This window comes from Pagrus pagrus (assembly GCF_965226575.1).
Source record: "Pagrus pagrus genome assembly, chromosome: 15".
NCBI lineage: Eukaryota > Metazoa > Chordata > Actinopteri > Spariformes > Sparidae > Pagrus > Pagrus pagrus.
In genome coordinates, this window is record NC_140199.1 from 12,153,766 (window position 1) to 12,170,684 (window position 16,919).

Sequence of the window (16,919 nt, forward strand, 5' to 3'; positions counted from 1 at the left end):
CAGTGTAATTGTGTGCAATTGTCCCATAGCAAGTCACACAAAAACAGAAATGGGAAAAAAACCCCACTGAAATAAGAGTAACAGTTGTGCATTTTAGAAGAAATGAGAAATAAATTATATTTTTTCTGTGGTAAATTCTGGCTGCCTACTGGAAAACAAAACTGAAGTTGGAGAGAACCACTGATAATCTGCTGAACCTACAAAGTAATTACGGTATATACTGTAAATATTTCAGTGAAAATATGCTGCCAAAACTACAGAAGCCCAAAAGGGCCATGCATTCTTACATTTTACTTCCTCCGTTTTCCCGTGATAACGAGTTAGTTTCATTTGTTTTCTCGAGATCTTGAGTTAGTATCTTGAAATAACAACTGCCGTTTTCCCGAGATAACGGGATAATTTTCTCGAGATCTCGAGATAATGACTGTGATATGATAGGCCTGAGATTATGGAGACGCCCGGGACCTCGTAGCTGGTCAGCTATGTAGTTAACGATGACATCAGGCTCACTTAGATTGTGCCGCTGATATAGCTGAAGCCTTGCTAACCGTCTTTTTAGATTACGCACACTAATGTGTATTATCTATAATAGCAAGGCATAATGCTATTTCAGCCTGTTTTAGGCCTTGATTGAAAAGATATGTGACACGGTGATCGATATGCTCCTGCTCCTCTGACATTGCTACACTGAATGATGTTTCGTGCAATGATTTAATATACTACACTATTGTTTTGTTTTCTCAAGATCTCGAATAATGATATTGTTATCTCTGGGAAACAAGTTTTTGTTATCTCGAGAAAATTATCCCGTTATATCGGGAAAACGGCAGTTGTTATTTCGAGATAATAACTCGAGATCTCGAGGAAACAGAGGAAATAAAATGTATGAATGCATGGCCCAGTGCATGTTTTTCTGACACCTATTTTATAATGGGACGATACATCTACCGTGGACGAATCACTTCCATCCTTCCCTCCGCTAAGGCCTCTGGGAAATGTAGTTCCGTAGCCGCCCCCAATGTTTTTTCAACATTTCGATGACGTTTGTACAACGTGATATCACGCGCTGGACATTTCTTGGTGTATATCCACTTCCGCTTCTGCCTGGTTGCGGAGTGACCGAACAAACGTTTAGAAAAGGTTCAGGAAGGTTATCGGGAACGTTTCGTTTATTTACAGCGCGGGGCAAGAAAAGACAAAACTTCAATGGAGCCTGTTGAAGAAGACAATCACGACTGGCCGATGCAGCAGCGAGTGGAGGGTTATGTGAACAAACATATGGCAGACATTGCTCTGGAAGCCCTCCAGCAGAGGCTGTCTGTTGTGTCAGATGAGATGCACAGTCTGGCTGAACATGTCTCCAGGCGGTCAGAGGGAGTGCTCAAAGACGAGCCGCGGCGAGAGGGCGTGAGCTTCGACGTGGAGCCGCCGCTTCCCTCCGCCTGCAGCTCCGGAGCCGCTGATAGGTTTATATCCTCCACCTCCACAGGTAGACCGCTGGCTGCGAGCCGTTTACTACACTCTACAGCAACACCTGGAAATACTTCCAGTTTCTTTAGATGGCCTGTCAGGGTGATGGATAAGTGAGTTAAAGTAAAACTTAATTGAACTGTAATTGAATGATCAAAATACAATTTTTATTTTCTCTGTACATTTAACATGACAGTGTGTTTTAACTGTGAAAATGCCTTGAACTATTCTGAATTATCCTATTGTTATATTGTTATTTATTAAATAATATGTGGAAATTGAAAAATTTAAAATTGAACAGCATTATTCTGAATATATGTACCAAAATATTCAAAAGCACATAATATAACAACCTTCTGTTCACTCTTTGAATTAATATTTAAAAAAAAATGTAATGTAATAATGCAGCTGGTCTCTAGCTGTGACCGATAATGATAAAAAAAAATATTAATATCAATAATTAAAACTACAGAACTGTGAAACCAAATGTCTGGATTTTGCTTTTATTATATGGCATAAAATTTAATTATGGGATCAATATTCTATTTGGCAGACGACATATCGATCAGATACATGTCACAAGTTAACCACAAGCACTAGCCAGGTTTATTTACTTAACTCAAACCCTAATCTTTACCCCGTTCTGTCACGCTCGTATTCTCTACAGATACTGCTGCTCAGCGGAAGATCATTGCCCTCCTGGTGGAGATCAAAGAGGAGCAGCAGAGGCAGTGGGCAGTGCTGAGAGACATTCAGGCCCAACTGCAGGGTCAGACCTGCTGCGAGGAAGAGGGTGTGGAGGCTCTGCATATGGATCTCCCCCTGAGGACCCTTGAGCAGCTGGATGAGACGGAGAAACACCTGGAGGACACAGGAACACAGAAGAAAATGGTAGTTAATAGTGATGTGGGGCTCCAAGTACCTTGAGTTGCTTGCTGTGTTAGTACTCAGTGCCCAGCACACAGTATTGAAACAAATGTCCATACCTTGTTCAAATTCAAGGTGTCTTACCTGTCACGGATGGGCGGAGCTACAGTCGATGATGCAGTGAGACGTCTTTTGCAAGCCGTTCTTTCATTCGCTGTTGGTTCTGAGCTGAACTGGGTGGGCCGCGGACAGAAGAGAAGCTTCAGGAACACTCGTCTCCAAGGGGTCCTCTTCCGTAAGTACGCATGCGACATTTAATTAAAGGGACAGTTCACTCCCAAATCAAAAATACACATTTATTACACACAAAACTAACTAGCTTTGTGAGCTAGCCTCTCGTCCATGGGTATACTCAAAACTTCCTCCTGCACGGTGATATGGCTGGTGGGCGTACTTCAGTAGAAAGAAAATAGTCCCCAACTATTTCCCCCTGTTAACATAACATATGGCGGTTGGGTTGGTCTTTTCTTTAGATTTGTTGACAAAAAAATAAGAATACCACCAGCTTTATTTAAAAAAAATCTATAGCACTATACTATATACATGATTAGCATCTATCATATAGGTTACTCAGTACTTTTTATACTATATATCCTGAACAAGTTATTTTGGTCCCAGTCCAGATTATTAAGAGTTGATAAGGATGCTAAATAACACTGAGCTGTACAGAAAATAATCAGCGTCTTCTCCTAGGTGCTCTGAAACGAACACCAGTGGGTAAGGAGGCCACACATCACCAATATGCTGACGTGGTGAAGAAGTGGCTGCGGTTCGCTCCGTTCAGACAGGGAGGGACCGGCCGTCGCTGCAGCAGACCTCCTGTGGACTCTGAGGACTGAGTTTTAACCAAAGCTGCTAACACTGACATTTATCTCACTGATTAGTTTCTCCGAAGATATCTAAACATTACGGTTTCCATTCTGGCACATATATCCTCATGTAAATATAACCACACTGTACATGAAAAGATTGCTGTTATGATAACAATATAATTATTTTTTTGTCACCTCTGCACATTTCTGGTATTTTTCTACAGCACGACTGATAATAGTATTGTCAGTCGACTTTGGCCACGTCACAGATAACTGGTTATTGGCATATATGTTGTCCAATATGTGCCGATTTTCTTTTCTGATTCAGAAAAAGATGCTTGGTGCACTTCGTTAACTAAGTTTAATGATTAAGTTATTGTTATTGTAAAATATCCTGCCTCCATCACGTCTTTGTGACACATTTGAGGGATCATTGCAAAAAATGTGTGCGTGTCGGCTGATATTAATAGTGTTTTTTGTTATTTGTTTTTTGTTAATGTCCTAATATCTGTATAGGCCCCCAAAAACCTCTAGCTTAATCTCGAGGCTTAACCTGAATGCAGTTAGACTCCCCGGGAAGTCATTACGACCATTCGGTGCTAGAGCCTCTTCCAACAGGTCACTATATGAATGTAAATGGTGTGTGTTTTAAGACTGGTGTTCAAGGTCACAGGAGGTTTCCTTTCAGTGCGTCTAATTCTCAGTTTTCGGCAAGGCTTACTGGATAAGGTCAAAGCCGTCTACAAAGTTAAGGTGTACTTGGCTGCTATTGCAGCATTCCATGTGGGTTTGATGGTAAGGCTGCGGGCCAACATTCCCTCGTCAGCCGTTTAATGAAGGGTGCCCGCCGTCTGCAGCCAGTAACCAACCAGCTTGCTCCATCGTAGGATTTGTCAACTGTTTTGGATGCACTGTCTACCCTTACTTTGAGCCTTTGGATCAGGTGCATCTGAAAGTGTTTTCCCTTAAGACTTGCTGGCACTGGCATCTGCAAAGCAGGTCAGTAATGTTCATGCATTTTCTGTGCAACCAGACAGTCTTCAGTTTGCCACAGGAGACGCATGTGTGGTGCTACAGCCTAATCTGGCCTTTATACCGAGCCAATGCTTGAAAGAGAAATTTACGTTACAAAGGTGTAACCCTTGTTCTCTGATAACATGAGCGAGGTATCTCACCAGACTGCCCTCCTTGCATGAAGCGAGGAAGAGGTGTGCTTATTTTGAAAGAGTTGATGATGATGCATCACCCTGTTTTCAATCAATCAATCAATCAAAGCTTTATTGTCATTTAGCTGTACCTACAAAAGTAGTGCAGCAAAAATGGGATAGCGTTTCTCCAGGATCCCATAACACGAACACAATAAACACACAATATATAACCATAATAGAACTAAATAATCTAAAACTAAAACTATGACTAAGGCTCATGAAGTGCAGTAGTGCAAGTGCTCCAAATCAGCAGTTTAGCAATCTAACAGCTTGTGGAAGGAAGCTGACGATTAGTCTGTTTGTTCAGCCTTAATGACTCTGGAACCGTTTTCCTGATGGGAGCAGTTCAAAGAATGTGTGGAGAGGATGGGAGGGGTCCCTGATGATGTTCAGTGTCCTGCTCCTGCAGCGGCTTAGGAAGAGTTCTTGGACAGATGGGAGGGAAACTCCGATGACCCTCTTAGCTCCTCTGACAATTCTCTGCAGGGCTTTTTTGTCTGACATACTGCAGCTGGAGTACCATGTCGAGATACAGTATGTCAGAACGCTCTCCACCACACCACTATAGAAAATCCTGAGGATGCTGATGGGGAGAGAGGCTTGTTTCAGCTTCCTCAGGAAGTACAGTCTCTGCTGGGCCTGTTTCGCAATCCCTGAGGTGTTTTTATTCCAGCTTAGGTCCTGTGAGATCTGCACTCTGAGGAACTTGATGTTCTCCACTCTCCACTGTGCGGCCACTGATGCTGAGAAGAGCGTGCTCGGGCTGTGACCTCCGGAAGTCGATAATCATCTCCTTCGTTTTGTCCGCATTGAGCACCAGATTATTTTCTCCTCTTTATAGGGAGAGGATGTCCATCCTCTTGATGCAGTTGTCACAACTGCCAGCCAGTGTGGCTGGTGTAATGATATTGGGCTTCTGAGGACTACGCGAGGAACGTACCCCTTGTGAGATGCCTCACGTATGTTATCTGAGAAACAGGGTTACCTTTGTGACCTTAAGATATATGGTGTGCCGTTGAAATTACATCCTCCATTGTATGAATTTTTCTTGTAGAGTGCATACCTCTGCCAAGGCCCAAAAGTCCCTTTCAATAAATCAATATAAGAAAACTTTTTAAATCCGCTCAATCTTTTCTAGATTTAATCTTATTTAGATCCGTGTCAAATCGTACTTACTCATAGATACCAGCCACTGAAATAAACCTGTTTCTTTTCATTAAGATCCATTCATTATCCCCCAAGAAATTAATGAAACACCCTATATTGCAATGTTAAAGAAAGTGCGAAAAAATTCCTGGATCTGTCCCTTTATCTGGATCCACACCAAAAGTTACTGGGGTCTATTCTGAGCCGAGACCCATCCTTCATCCAAGTTTCATGAAAATCTTTGTAGTAGTTTTTCTAACAAACCAACCAGCCAACAAACAGACAGGGGTGAAGACACAACCTCCTTAATATAGGTAATAAGGACCAATAAATGTAAATAAAAATAGGGGTAAAAAGGAAAATAAAGGACATTTAATTCAAAACCACATTCCAGTTATGGTCTTCCTGCCAGCTGCATTGATGTTTCTGATGGTGTGCTGCGTTAAGTTCATTATATGTGCCTTTGGCTGTACTTCTAAATCTTCTAAAATTAACAATCCCTGTGACATCACCCTTAATAAAAAACATTCTCCTTTCATTTAAGTTATACAAAACTGTAATGTATTTAAGTTTGTTGCTGTGTCGTGCTAATGACCTTAAAATGTTCTTTGACTTATTCTTAGAGCTGCTCGAGTCATTTTTGAAAAGTGCATCACAGTGTTGTTATTGCTCTGAACTGGAGGTATACACTCACACTTGGTAGAGGGACCTGTAACATTTTCCCCACAGGAGACACGTGATACGAAAGTTAATGCAGAGTTGTTGTTTTTGCTCCTTTGCGGTGCTATGGGGGAAGAGACAGAGGCAGCAAGCCGGACAGTTAGATAGACATTTTCTGGAAGTGTGCAGTTTCACCTTCAAATTAAAAGCATAGAATTTGACACTTAAAAGGTGTCTCCATTAAAGAAACGCTACTGCATCACACATAGGGCACCATTAGGGCATTAGACTAGGGTAATGTTGAGAAGTTAGACATTATTGTCAGAGATTTGGGAAAAAAAATATATAGAAAGTTTTATAGAGGGATGAAAAAAACTTTTTTTCTCAATTATTTTCATCACTCAAATGATTTTACTATCACTGAAGTTGTCTGGTCAATTAAGTGCAAGAATAATTGAATTGGTTAACCCCGCAGACTGAGCTTCTCTGGTTACTTTGAAATAAATTAAGAGAAAAATAGATATTTGAAATAGACAGCAGGAATTTTGATGTCTTCAGAGTGAGTGCGCTACTGTACAGTGATATGTATTTTATTTTGAAAAGAGTAAACGGAAGTCCAGTGTTCTTATGACGTACTTGACACAAAGGCAGGCAGCTGCTCAGAAGGATCCAGGACCATGGAGGCGACCGGCGCAGGACGGACTCTACTCACTTGTTTTCGTCACCTCCAACTATAAGAAATGCTCGGACACAACTCAAAACAACGAAAGCTACCCAACATGGAGATATAATGCTATTTACACATCCAGTAAATCGTCCGAGATGCAACGTTTTCTTTTCCCAAACTGGAGTAACAGTCACTCCGCAGTAGGTAAGTACTGTTAAAGTTAGTTAGCTATCCTTTGTGTGGATATTTTGCACTGGTGACACCGCGTTGTTGTTGTCGTCTGTAGCTAACTTCCAAACTCAAAGTTGTCTTCTCTTGGGAAAGCGAGACTCCCCGCCGTTGAAACATTATTTACTACTGGACGGTTACACCGTCAATCACCACAAAACATTATGCGTGAGGAATCTTGCGGGACGTGTTGTGCGAGTCATCACCTGTTGAGCGACGTCGATGTTTAACCAACATCCTTATGAAAGCAAATGCATCAATTACACAGGAAATTAATCATGTTCTTTTACGTCACACTGAGTACAGACAGAGTTTTGTGTTTGGCAATAATGTGTACACACGCAAGGAGCCGGACCCGGATTTAAGCCGCTCTCAATGTTAGACACAGGTCGAATAGGTATGAGTACAGACATACAGCTGTACACAGACAACAAAGCTGAACGACATAAACAAAGAAGTTTGTAATAAGTGTCTATAAAAAGTATACAACCCCTTGGATGTGTTCCCCTTTCATTGCCTTTATAAATGGAAACATGGTCAATAATAATTTGGTTTTCTTGACCAGAATTTACAAAAAAAACCCTTTGATAATCTCAAAATGAAAACAGATTTCTACAGAGTAATGTCAATTATTGAAAATATACAGTGTTAAATAAGTGACTGTGATTCACCCCCTTCAAGTCAGTATTTCGTAGATGCACCTTTGGCTGCAATCACAGCACTGAGTCTGTGTGGAGAGGTCTCATTCAGGCTTGAACGTCTGAACACTGTAATTTCACTCCATTCATCTTTGCAAAACTGCTCAAGCTCTGTCAGGTTGCGCGGGGGTTGGTGCTTGAACAGCTCTTTTTAAATCCAGCAACAAATTCTCTACTGGATTGAGGTCTGCGCTTTGACTCGGCCACTCCAGAACATTCAGCTTGTTGTCTTTAAACCATTTCTGTGTAGCTTTCGCTGTATGCTTCGTGTCATTGTCTTGCTGGAAAATAAATCTTCTCCCAAGTTGTAGTTCTCATGTAGACTGAATCTGGTTGTCTTCCAGGATTTCCCTATATTTTGCTGCATTTATTTTACCCCCTATCTTTACAAGCCTTTGAGGGCCAGCTGCCGAGAATCATCAACCATGTTTCGCGGTGGGGATGATGTGTTTGCGGTGATGTGCAGTGTTTGGTGTCTGTCAAACATAGCATCCAGTCTGATGGCCAAAAGCTCCATTTTGGTCTCATCAGACCAAAAAACCTTCTTCCAGTTGACCTCAGTCTCCCACAGGCCTTTGGGTGAACTCAAGTTGAAATTTAATGAGCTTTCTTCAACAGTGGCTTTCTCTCCCAGAAAGCTTTGACTGGTTAAGAACCCGAGCAGCAGTTGTTGTATGCAGAGTCTCTGCCATCTCAGCTGTTGAAGCTTTTAACTCCTTCAAAGTAATCATAGGTGTTCTGGTGGTCACTCAGTTTGTGAGGACGGCCTGCTCTAAGCAGATTAACACATGTGCCATATTCCTTCCATTTCGTAATGTTGGATTTAACTGAGCGCCGGGGGATGTTCAGTAACTTGGAAATGTTTTTCTATCCATCCCCCGACTTACACTGTTCAACAACCTTTTCACAGAGTTGCTTGGGGGTGTTCTTTTGTCTTCATGGTGTAATTGTAGCCAGCAATACTGATTAACCAGTGATTGGACATTTAGACACAGGTGTGTCTTTATACTAAAATCACTTGAGACACATTCACTGCATTTAGGTGATCTCCATTTCACGAACTGTGAGACTGCTAGCACCAATTGGCTCGACCTCTGTTGATTTAGGTCACTTTAAAGGGGGGGTTGTCACAATTTATATTATAGGCACTTTATACATAAAAGTGGATGAGAAAACAGGTGTATATTTAAATATGGGCCTATATTAAAAGCAACAATGGCTACCAACACAATGTCTAGGAGTCGGGTGTTTCAATCTTCTATTCAGCATGTAAATAACACAAACGATGTAGCATTCTGCAAACATTTGATTAATTTAAGCAGTATCTCCCTGTAGTATTTAGTCCATGTCTACTACAGAGAAGCGTAAACGTCGATGTACAGATTTATTAATTGAGTTAATTGGTAATTTATAACGACTTGCATAGTTGATAGTATTTTAACACATCTACACATCCCATCTTTTCTGGGTTGAGAACATACACGACCTTTCAAACAGAACCCATGTTGAGTTGTCAATGAGAGATGTGATTAAGAGGCACTCTTTTTTAATGCCAGTACTATAAAGAGCTGTTTATACAATTAAAATGACCCAGATTAGTGAGAATCAACTAGATTGAACAAAAGGCTTTAGCATTATTGCTGGAAATGGAGGAATTAACTACAATAACCAAGTAATAAGCACTGAATCAGCATGTCAAGAAAACCTACCGAGTTTATCCCCCAAAGTTCACATCCTGAACATCTTTTAATCTGAGAGCAAATATTTCAGCTCAGCCAAGAAATTCACTTGTCTGTGGTAGTGTTATGTAGCTGCTGATTAAGGAATGGGCTTTCTTCAGCCCCTGAGTGTTTCCAGCTCACACACTGGTGTGTCAGCTATTGTTTGCTTGCTAATTAGACCGCTCTTTTACAGTTGCTGCCAGGCATTTGCAGGGTTCTCGGACTGTAACCTTACCCATTACCACCACCTCTCACATCGTATCATCTTCCTTCAGACTTTTTTTGTGGGAAAAGCTTGAAAAAGTCAAAGTAAGCCAAAGTAATTTTCCTGGAATGGGCCAAGACCCTGGTTTTCCAATCTCCTCAGAAATCTGCTAATGTGCTTAGCACGCAGTGTCGGGACCAAATCAGACTAGTACTGTTGTCAACCTCAAACCTGAGTCACAGTTCAGGAATTCACAATGACACCGGGAAGTATGCTGCAGACTGTTAATTAGACTATTAGACTAAGTAACAATTACTGTTCACAGCAGCCAGAATTACTTCCGGTTCAGTTCCATTGCATTACCTAGGGCTGCTGTGAACAGTAATTGTTATTTAGTGCTGACAGATTAAATAGGATTTTCAGGAGGCTGTCTTTGTCAGCAGACAGATCACAGGCAATAAACTTGGCATATTATATTCCTCACACTTGCAGCAATCGCAGAGTTAGTTCATCAGTTCATCGGATCAATTGTTTCTGTTGTATTCATTGAAAGTTCCATAACATATCTTCATAGTTTTTATTGTGAAAAGTTTTATGACCTAACCCCACTGAACCTTTAATATCTTATAATTTAAGAATGTAAATTTGTATCGGATATACTGTCAATGAAATTTGCAATTTGTAATTGCTGCCGTAAATATTTGAGTTCACTTAATTTAAGTTAGGTTTGTTTTACATCTGTTTTTAAGTTTTCCATGGATTTCTTCAGCTGTATACTCTGACCCAAATAAATATCCTGCCTGAATATCCGGGTTCGCCAAAACACTGTAAAAAGACCCCTCGATAACCTCCTCTGCCCTCATGGAAAATTGGCAAAGTTATCCTTTAACAAGTAGTAGAACTTTATACCTTTTATTATTAAATTTCACACATTCACAGCAGTAGTCATGATGAGCATGCAATTGAGTCAGCTGAAATGTTGTGCAGTGTGTGTGTGTGGTGGGCAGTTACCATGTTTCTCCTGATTTTAACACAGCAGCAGCAGTTAAGTCACAGTTGAAGCACACTAGTTGTATGTATATTATCAGTAAAAGGGTATGGGGTAAAGGGTTAAATGTGTGGAGTATTTTGAGTTTGAGTCTTATTTTAGACTGATTTTCATGGAGGTAGGGTGTCCACAATGATAGTTCAACACTTGCAGTGCAGGCTTTGATAGCTGTCACCACAGAAAACACCCTTTTCTCTTCAATCAAGACATGTGTGTTTGTGCATGTGTTTGAATTCACCAGCGTGTGTTTGGTTTTCCATGGAGTAAAAACTCTGCCCAGCAAAGCAGAGACCCATCCAATGTAAGGGGGGATGGAATGCATTTGACACACTTAGGAGCTAAGTGTAGGCATTTTATTTGGAAGACGCTAAATGTCTGCCATCATATCCCCTTGGTAAACCACAGCTCACAGGAAATCCCATCAGGCAGCAGAGAAACGTTTAGGAATGGTGGATGTTGAGAGGGTCAGGAGGTTCATTGTCAGAAACATTATTCAGAGCTGCTGTTTCCAGCTCGGTACAATGCTTTACAACCTAGCCTGGACTTGCATTCAGTTTACTGTCACAGAGGAGGAATGAAACCAGAAAATGTTCACATTAAGGAAGCTGCAACCAGACAATTTTGACTTTTTTTTTTATCTTAAAAAATTACTCAAATTGATTAGTCCATTATCAGAATAGTCAGTGATAATTTAAAAGTTGACAGCTAATCGAGCAATCATTGCAGGTCCAGTAGAATTGTACCATAGACACGTGAAGAGCTTTTTGGTTTATAACTTTACAGTTGTTGCTTTTTGTGTGCTTGATTGTCGCTGATCTCAACCTCATTTGTAAGTGTTACCATGAAGTGCAGTTTTCATGATCCATGTTAAAGACAAATCTAAATTTACAGCCTTATCTTGCATTGCTGTGTGGCGTTAGTTAGCCCTAGTGCTGTATGATAAGGAAGAAAACACGTTATCTCATTCTAGCATAAGCTGCAGACTCTTGAAAAGCTGAGTCGCTCATGCATACAACAACTGGAGCATGACAGGCCTGTCTTGCCTTGTTATTGTTACTGAGATATGATTGGACACGGCGTCTTGACCCTGGATAAGGTTGACAACAAGGCGGGTATAAAATGTTACAACAGGTGTCTTTTACATAGATTTGTGTTGATATTTTGACACCTCCACCACAACTGCCTCTCCTTTTCTCTGGGAGTAACTCCCTGCCCCTGGGGTCAAGGTCTGGATATGGTTTGTAGTAGAGTTACAGGATGATAATGGGAAACACAGAAACGCTCTTGGAATGGTAGTTTCCAATTGTGCATATGCACACCAGTGATGTTATCAGAATCCTTACAGTGGTAAAAAGTAGTTATTGTGAAATTGTTCATTCAATTTAGATGGAAAAGTGATTCATGTACGACTTTCGGGAAGATCAGTCGCACAAAGGGAAACCTAGCATGCTACCATTATTAGATTGGGAGGTTTGGTAGTATGACACAAGTGCTTGCGGTTGAGATATTGTGTGTGAACACATTTTTACCTAGTTGCTTCATTAACAGACAGGCTTGGGCATGTAGACTCAGGCAGCACTGAACTGTAAGATAACAAATATTTACCATGCTGACCTAATATAACAAATACTATGTTTTATGAACAGTTTTGCAGTAATGGGGCAGTTAGAGCAATATCCATTTCCTTTCCTTTGTTTAATGTAAGGGCCCATGCTTCAATTGAAGTGCTTGTCAGAACAGCTACAGCAGTAAAATTCCTTCCCCCTCATTTCTTTGTGATTTGTAATTTTGCAGGCTTCCTCTGACAATTTTTGTCCTCCCTCAATAATAGACATGCATGCAGTGATTGGTCACCTGTGTGAAGTTGTGAGAGGAGGCAGGGTTTCAACCTTTCTAACTCACTTTTTTCATTATTAACATGACTATCCCACTCACATAATGTGAAACACCTTTTAATTCTGAAAAGCCATCCGAAAGTCTGCGTTGTTATCCCCATTTGTACTATTAATTGCACTGAGACTGTAAACTCAGGCAAAACAAACAGAGTTCTTGGAGGACCATCAGGTAGCCATTAAGATAACTGACCTTCCGCCCTGTCTTCAAGTTTAGCCTCTCAGAATGGGTATAAAATCCATTTCTTAAACTGTAGTAGTGACGTACAAAAACACTGATTTCCTTAATGAGCATGATGACGTGACAGGGATTACTGAACAGCAGCTTATACCATGACCTTGACCACAATATACAGTCTATGACTAATTTGTAGTTTGATCTACTGAGTTGTAAAGGGAATTAGTATTGTAGGTTAGAGGATGTTACTCAACTCAGATCCTCCTCTCAGACCATGATTGTAGAATAAGTCATTGACTAGGCCAGTATTTTACAACACACTGACACTTGAACTCCCAGAATATGAAAGCACACGGGGCTGTATGTTAACTTTTTTGCACATAGCACTGGTGTTAGAGGCTGACTTTGGCAGCATGGGCCACAAAAACAGGCATGTGACTGGCCAATAACATTAACGTTGTACACAGGACATATAAAATTCAGACAAAAGTTTCCTTTATTTGCTCAAAATGGTAAATGACAGGGACATACTGTAGTGCCTCTTGCTGTACAAAACATCAATATCCTTAGTGCTATATAGTAGGCAGCTGGACTTGTTTCAGTTTCTTGAACACATTTCACCTCTCATCCAAAAGGCTTCGTCAGTTCTTAAGAAACCCTTTTCGATGAGAGGTGAAACGTCCTCAGGAAACTGAAACAAGTCAAGTTGCCTTCAATATAGCACTTAGAATTACTAAGACCTGGATGACTGAGAATCTCCACCAACCAAGTAATATTACAGTTCAAATTATTAGCCTTGTTAATTTCAGTAAATATATATAATCATCATACAATATTATTTATAGTTAATTCATATTGACCATACAGTATAAATCTGTAAAGGGTTTAAATTCTCTTGAAGAGATTTAGACAAACAAAAATGGGAAGTGGTGTAAACTGAAAACAAAAAAAAGTATTCCTTCCTTATTTCTTTCTCGTAAGTTTGTTTGGGGTTTAGGTTTTGGTTGACAACTTGAAAATACAACTAATGGGAATTATGGGAGTGTTCCCAATGAATTATGGGAATTGGTATTGTATGGACTGCATGCACTACATGATTTTTAACCACAATCACAATACACTACACCTACCAAGTAGAAAAGGGATGTGCGAGATTCAGTTTGTCTCTGTCCAACACATAGGTATTGCTAATTGATCACACGGTGCTACGTTAGTCATCGCACAGACCAACTTTTTGTCACGCTGTACAGCCCTGCCACAGTCTTTGGTTTTGTTTTGAAGAGGCTTATTTGTTGACATCACTAATGGGTTGGGTCTCCACAGAAAATGGGAACATGGAAACCACGCCACTGAGAACTACTGGAAGTTAGAATTGTTCCACATGTTGCAACTGATTTTAGGTATGATTCATTGAGCAGTCAGTTTTGCTTCACAGTTAAGGAAACAGAGGAAAACCATGGGATACTGTAGATTTTGTACCTGTACAACTGGTTGATGTTTTACAGTGTAGATGACAGTAGGGCTGAATGATTTGGGAAAAAAATGCTGCGATTTTTTCTAATAAGAGAATAATAAGACATTTCTGTAAACGATTTTTTGACACTGAAATGTGTCAGGCTCAGGAGCAGCATCTAAATATTGCACATTCTGCAATCAAGTTAAATAAAGTAATAATAATGATCAGCAAATTAATTGCAGCCTCTGCAATTTGCTAATTGTGTTGCTTCAAATTTCGATTTAGAATTTGTTAATCATACAAATATATTTTTTGTAATTCTTTGTAAACATTTCCTTTGAAACTTGTGCCAGTAATGTCAGTAGGTCACATAGTACAAAATATGTTGTCATGTGACTCAGAGGCTCTTTATTTTTCCTTGATGGACAACCACAGGGGCCTTCCTGTTTACTATGTCTGGTCTGTGAATCACACAACCTTGAAATCACACGCATGAAAACACACACACATATTGCTCCAACCAAAACAACCCACTGCAGTGCAAGCCCTCCTCACTGCTTTGTTTTGACAAGAGGGGTCGGGCCACCAGAGTCTCACGAGATATGTGAAGAGGAAAGGGGGAGTGAGAGAGACAGGAGATAATGAACAGCAGTGTCCCATGTCTCCTTGCCCCCTATCTGTCAAGGCAGATGGCTGGCCACCTAGAGCCATTGCCTATGTTAGGTCCTTGTAAATTAAACAGTTTGTTCTAGACCTGCTATTTACGAAAAGTGTCATGAGATGACTTTTGTTGTCATTTGGCGCTATATAAATAAAACTGACTTCCAAATTGAATTTACTAACATTCAGATCCATTGAACATTTATGGAAAAAGTTGAAGACTGAGAAAGCCAAGCCATCTGTAACATAACAAGGAGCTTTGTCCATGCCAGCTCAAGTGCATGCTGTAATTAAAACCAAAGGAAAAATACCAAATACTAAGATATGCTGAAATTTATGGACATTTATCAAGGATTTAACGTTTCACCTACATTTATAAGCTGATATATGTACTGAAAAAAATAGTATTACATCAAAACAAATGCGGGATAGTGTAAAGTACTTTGACTAGTGGTCTCAGACTTTTTTACCCTACTGTATATTGGATCTAACCCAAAGTAAGCTCTAGCCTGCACATGTGTATAGAATATGTATGAACTTGGCACCTATTTGGCTCTGAGATCAAAAGCATTCCAACAGAAACTGGACAGCAAATGTTCTGTCTAAAACATTTCCCTCCGAGTCTCGCCAGTGACTCAAATAGCAAACAGTCCAGTCTGTCTAACAAAAGTCACAAGAGTTGTGTTTTTACAACAGTCTTCTTCCCGAACATTGTTGCTGAACTGTCTGTTTTCAGAGAACAGATGCTGATGGTGTTTTCCTCTTACGTATGTCTTTCTGAAAAGGGAGATCTGGGAGGTGTTTTCATGCCATGACATAGTTGGCTTATATCAGCTGCTGGAAACTAGATCCACCACAGCATCTGGGTCGAGCGTGCCTGTGTGTATGTGTACATGTGTTCAGCCTGTGTTCATGCAAAATCAGTAACAGCATTGTTTTGTGTGAACCACATTGAGTAGGCTTTGGTAGTCATTGTTTTGAGTGAAATGTCTGTCAGGCTTTTTGCCCTTTAGACTGAACTGTCTCGAGTCGTGCATTTGGGTCCTTGATTTGAATACGAACAATTCCATAGCAAGCCTAGTGAGCAAGGAAAAAAACCTTCTCGTTCAAGTTGGCGCAAAAGTTTAGGGTTTTTTTTAAAGTAAATTTTTGATTTTTGATCCCCCCCTCTCATCCACTGAATGGACCAAACTGAGCTGCATTGTTTCGTGTTTCTTTCTATGCATGGCTCGAATGTCCTCTGTACTTCACAGAACGTTCAGCAGAGACAGACAGCGGCTCTACAGACAACATGTCCACCAGCACAATAACTCAACCCTGCAAACAGGAGAGGAAAGGCAGTTTCTTCAAGGTACGTACCACTCAAGTAATTATACCTGTGTAGAACTGTAAAGATGGGAGGTTTCAGCCATTCTAGTTGCCATAAAGATCATGGACAAGAAGATGTGTGGGTGTGGGTTATGTTTGTCATAGCATAGTATTTCAGATAGTGTAACATGTTTTTATATGATACACTGACCACAAGATGAGTTTCATCAGGATCTCATTGTTGACGATGAGGTCATCAGGTGCAACTTCACACGGTTTTAAGTTTGAGAGAGAAGAGACAGGTGCAATCTGTGATAGTCAAGGGGTCTGCGCTGAGTTGAAGCTATAAGCATAATGATCAGCTGGATTCAGTTGACTACGGTCAGTACAGCTGAGTCTAAGCTGTATGTATGTGTATGGTGTGGTCTATATATTGTTGTGCAGGCAATGTAGTCAACTGTCAACTAAAGGCTGCACTGTGGTCAGTCAGTGGTCAGTCTTGTCCATTCATGTCCTTGTATAGACTTGTGTGCCGCCAACACAAAATATTTTAAACCTTTACAAAAAAAGTTGGAAACACCTGAGAATACAATGACGTTACTGGAGTTGAATGTACACTTGCGTGACACGGTGTC

The 16,919-nt window shown here is 40.5% G+C and overlaps 2 protein-coding genes across 2 annotated transcripts in view; both read left to right on the forward strand.

Moving 5' to 3' along the window:
- Positions 1-1,087: 1,087 nt before the first annotated feature.
- LOC311270178 (uncharacterized protein) lies at positions 1,088-5,829 on the forward strand. Its single transcript, XM_084374923.1, has 4 exons — positions 1,088-1,489; positions 2,138-2,361; positions 2,473-2,632; positions 3,091-5,829. The coding sequence occupies exons 1-4, from the start codon at positions 1,207-1,209 to the stop codon at positions 3,234-3,236; spliced, it is 813 nt and encodes a 270-aa protein (XP_084231049.1). The 5' UTR covers positions 1,088-1,206; the 3' UTR covers positions 3,237-5,829.
- A 1,055-nt stretch (positions 5,830-6,884) lies between these two features.
- Positions 6,885-16,919, forward strand: part of LOC311270963 (ras and Rab interactor 2-like) — a 37,519-nt gene continuing 27,484 nt past the window's right edge. Inside the window, exons 1-2 of the mRNA XM_084376251.1 lie at positions 6,885-7,094; positions 16,230-16,327. Of these exons, the coding sequence (XP_084232377.1) occupies positions 7,046-7,094; positions 16,230-16,327 (147 nt within the window). The 5' untranslated portion in view covers positions 6,885-7,045. The remainder of the gene's footprint in view (positions 7,095-16,229; positions 16,328-16,919) is intronic.